The sequence below is a fragment of the Sinocyclocheilus anshuiensis genome, unplaced genomic scaffold (assembly GCF_001515605.1).
Source record: "Sinocyclocheilus anshuiensis isolate Anshui unplaced genomic scaffold, SAMN03320099.WGS_v1.1 scaffold176, whole genome shotgun sequence".
Taxonomy (NCBI): Eukaryota; Metazoa; Chordata; class Actinopteri; order Cypriniformes; family Cyprinidae; genus Sinocyclocheilus; species Sinocyclocheilus anshuiensis.
In genome coordinates, this window is record NW_015555723.1 from 1,192,062 (window position 1) to 1,196,001 (window position 3,940).

The 3,940-nt window shown below is 36.4% G+C and overlaps 1 protein-coding gene across 1 annotated transcript in view; it reads right to left on the bottom strand.

Annotated features, from left to right (window-relative positions):
- The window catches only part of LOC107672529 (28S ribosomal protein S30, mitochondrial), a gene marked incomplete at its 5' end in the record, with an annotated part of 6,657 nt that extends 4,659 nt beyond the window's left edge, over positions 1–1,998 (bottom strand). Inside the window, 4 exon segments of the mRNA XM_016465757.1 lie at positions 1,306–1,411; positions 1,610–1,640; positions 1,642–1,753; positions 1,856–1,998. Of these exon segments, the coding sequence (XP_016321243.1) occupies positions 1,306–1,411; positions 1,610–1,640; positions 1,642–1,753; positions 1,856–1,998 (392 nt within the window).
- Positions 1,999–3,940: the final 1,942 nt, after the last annotated feature.

Consider the following 3,940-nt stretch of genomic DNA (forward strand, 5'->3'; position numbering starts at 1 on the left):
ATTACAGCAACTCCGGGATGAGCTTCGAAGTACCAAATAATCCAAGATCATGCCAAATCTTCAACAATCAAATCCAGCTAACTGAGTTAGCAACGTACGAAGAACGGGCCCCAGTTCTGCTGTGGCTTTGTTTGGAACTATTTCCGTTGTCGAAATACAGCAAAAACAAGAACTGTTGTGTCTAAAATGTAAGTCACTTAATATTAACTTCTTATTGATTGAGCTGTTCATCAAATCAATATCACATTAGCAATCGTGCTAATGATAAAAGATATTTGGAGAAAAATGTCACTCGTCATGTGATATTAACTATATCAGATGATATAAATATAAAGGACATATAAAAGTGATACGGCCTTATCTTGAATTTTGGGGGAATTCAAAATTAATTGAATAGACTAAATCGCACAGTAGTCTAACCTACTTCATGTAGTGAATGCCTGTACTCTCTGGGTTTGTTTTTGTTTGGTTTCTGCAATATACTCGATGTCAAATCGCATATCGTTTAAACAAAAATTACGATGTTATATATGTTATATACAACATCGTTTTATATATATATATATATATATATATATATATATAGCACACCCCTACGTCGGCTCAGCAAGTTGCTATTTACCTCTGATGTAATATAAGTGAATAAGCTTTGTTTATAATTAGCATTTTTATAAATATTTTAATATTTAATATACCTAAATTTAAATAATTAAAAAAAAAAGATTTATTGGGGGTCCCCTAGCAGCCCCTGGTTGAGAAGCACTGCACTAAAGTGATCTTACCACAAGTGTTCTTATCAGTTGCTTTTGAACAACTGGCAACAGCAAAGTGATTAGACACCAGTGCTCACAAAAATAGTTTACTTTATTAATAATCAAATGACATTTAATTTCTAATAGCAAACACTTATTTTTCTATGTAATAGTTTATTAGCCTAAATTGAAGTCCTATACAGTTAGAAGTTGAAGACAAAAACCTGGCAACAGACCAACGTAGTTGGTTAACTAAAACTAATAAAAATAAGTTCTGGTAAATCAAAATAAAGCTGAAATAAAATAAAGTGAACATTAGATGAAAATAAAACAAAAATAAAAAAATATATAAATGTTGTCTCTGCAAGTGAGATAGAATAAGTTGAATCACTAAATCTGAAATAAAAACACAAAAGCAAAATAGAAATACTAGAAACTGCTAAAACTACATTGAAAATTGATAATATAAATGTTAAAGTCAATTTAAAATATTCATAAATACTACAATATTATATTAAAAAAAAGTATACTAAAAACACTGGAACACACCAACCCATGAAGATGTTGTTGTCAAACTGTCTCCTGAACAAGGGGAGCAGGTCAGGAGCCAAAGTGATAACAGGAACATCAGCAGAGATCTCTGCCTCAAGAGGAACAAACTGCAGGAAATGACATCACTATTAAGCACATATCACACATTAATTCTATTCCTCCCGAGTGCAGCATGACAAGACTGCCAATCAACATTACCACGGACTTTTTCACTGTAAAACAGTTGCATATTTAAACACTGCCTGCAGTCATGATTAAAATAATTTACACAAATTGTGTTCATCATGAACATAATGCGAGGTAACCTCAGGAAGCTGCTGCGGGATCCTGATCTGACTGAGGTTTGTCATCAATCTGGAATCTCATGGGCTCGATCCGTCCTCTCCTGTGGCCCTCTGCAACAGTCCGTTCTCCCCGCAACCAGTAATGGCTGACTTGAGGGTCAACATCTTCAAATAATAAACAAGTAAATGAAATGCAAACCAGAAAACACATGATATACTTTAAGCAATATAAAGAGAACCCACATTACTGGATGAGAACAAACTCACCTAAGCTAGAGCGACTCAGCACGGGGTTTTCTTTGGCCAGAAGGTTTTTCAGACCCACACACCTGCTCGAAGAACTCGTGGACCGCGCGCCTCTTCGCGGTCCGGGACGGCAGGGGGTGGATATAAACTCTTTGCTGTGGAAGCTTCAACCTGGACATTTCTGTTACAGATGAGGCGTGCTGGTGTACTGGAGAGAAAAGGGCAACCTGCTGCAGGACGGCTTGTTTCTCCCACGTGATCTCACGGGTTCTTCTTCTGTCATTCAGTGCCACTGTGTGTTTGTCTGCTGCCGTCTGCTGGAGTGCGTGAGAGGAGAATAAGATCAAGCGTCTGATGGTAAATGTGTAAATCTCGTATGCGCGGATTTTTATAAACCATATTATTTACAGAAATAAAAGTAATAGTGCTGTCAAACAATTAATCGCATCCAAAATAAAAGTTTTTTGTTTACATAATATATGTCTGTGTGTGTACTGTGTATATTTATTATGTATATATAAACAGAGGTGTGGACTCGAGTCACTTGACTCGAGACTTGACTCGGACTCGAGTCCCAAATTTGATGACTTGCGACTCGACTCGACATAATTAAAGAAGACCTGAGACTCGACTTAGACTTTGACAGCAATGACTCGAGACTTGACTTGGACGTGAGCCCTGTGATTCGGAAATACTTTATGATCAGATCAAAGTCGATATAGATGCGTCTCTGCAGCGTTGCGCTTGACTGGCAATAAGCCAGAGACTACGTTCAGGGAGCGCTGGATAGGCTAGAATAAATTACTGGAGTAATAGCATAACTTTCGACAAAAGAGAACATAGATAATAAAAATAACAAATTACATGATTCGTCTAGTAGCGATCTCCGCTCGTGAAAAGCGCTGCCCTGTCCGTTTGATCGCCGCCCTGCAGTAAAGCCATTCAAACCACTTCAATTTTTGCTGATGATATTCGCTTGTTTTATGCCTGCGGTAATGGGTTGTTTGCACATGACGTCACTGCTGACGTGCGAAATGCAGCTGGAGGGCAGGAAGTGATTTTTCTCCATAGAAATCACTAGCAGAAACTCGAAATTCCTGTGTTTTGCGTTGTTTATGGATGCTCAATTTGGCCAAACCGAGAAACCACAAGGAGCTTTTATCGTGTACGAAAATGTGTTGTTCATGAGTGGGGAAAAGTCAATAACATATGTTGGACGTGATCCATATGTTATGAAGAGGAGCGATTTTTAAACTAAATTGAAATACTTGCCTGCCATATATTGAGGCGGTGGATATAGGCTAAGCAACTATTTCGAAAGTGAATCCCGTATTTATATGAGGGATGTGGAATATGTCACTCCTGAAACTTTGCTGCATGCAAGTTACAGGGTAGCCTATGTGGCTGTTGGTCCTATAGCAGCACGTAAAACAACTTTTATTTAAATTCAGAATCGATTATAGCCTGGAAAGCGAGCAAATAGCGCTTTCATCTAACGCTAATCACTAAAAAGCTGTCACTCACTTCAATTTATCTCAATCACTGTGTTATTACTGTGTTATTGCTGTGTTATTACTGTGTTATTGCAGTGTTATTAATGAATTATTCCTGTGTTATTACTGTGTTTTTCTTGTGTTATTACTGTGTTATTCCTGTTATTCCTGTGTTATTCCTGTGTTATTACTGTATTATTCCTGTTATTCCTGTGTTATTACTGTGTTATTCCTGTTATTCCTGTGTTATTACTGTGTTATTCCTGTGTTATTTCTTTGTTATTACTGTGTTATTACTGCGTTATTACTGTGTTATTGCTATGTTATTTTGTTATTCCTGTGTTATTAATGTGTTATTCCTGTGTTATTCCTGTGTTATCATTACTGCGTTATTACTGTGTTATTGCAGTGTTATTGTGTTATTTCTGTTATTTCTGTTATTACTGTGTTCTTTCTGTGTTATTATTGTGTTATTATTGTGTTATTACTTAGTTATTCCTGTTTTATTACTGAATTATTCCTGTGTTATTACTGTGTATTTCCTGTGTTATTTCTGTGTTATTACTGTGTTATTAATGTGTTATTCCTGTGTTATTACTGAGTTATTCCTGTG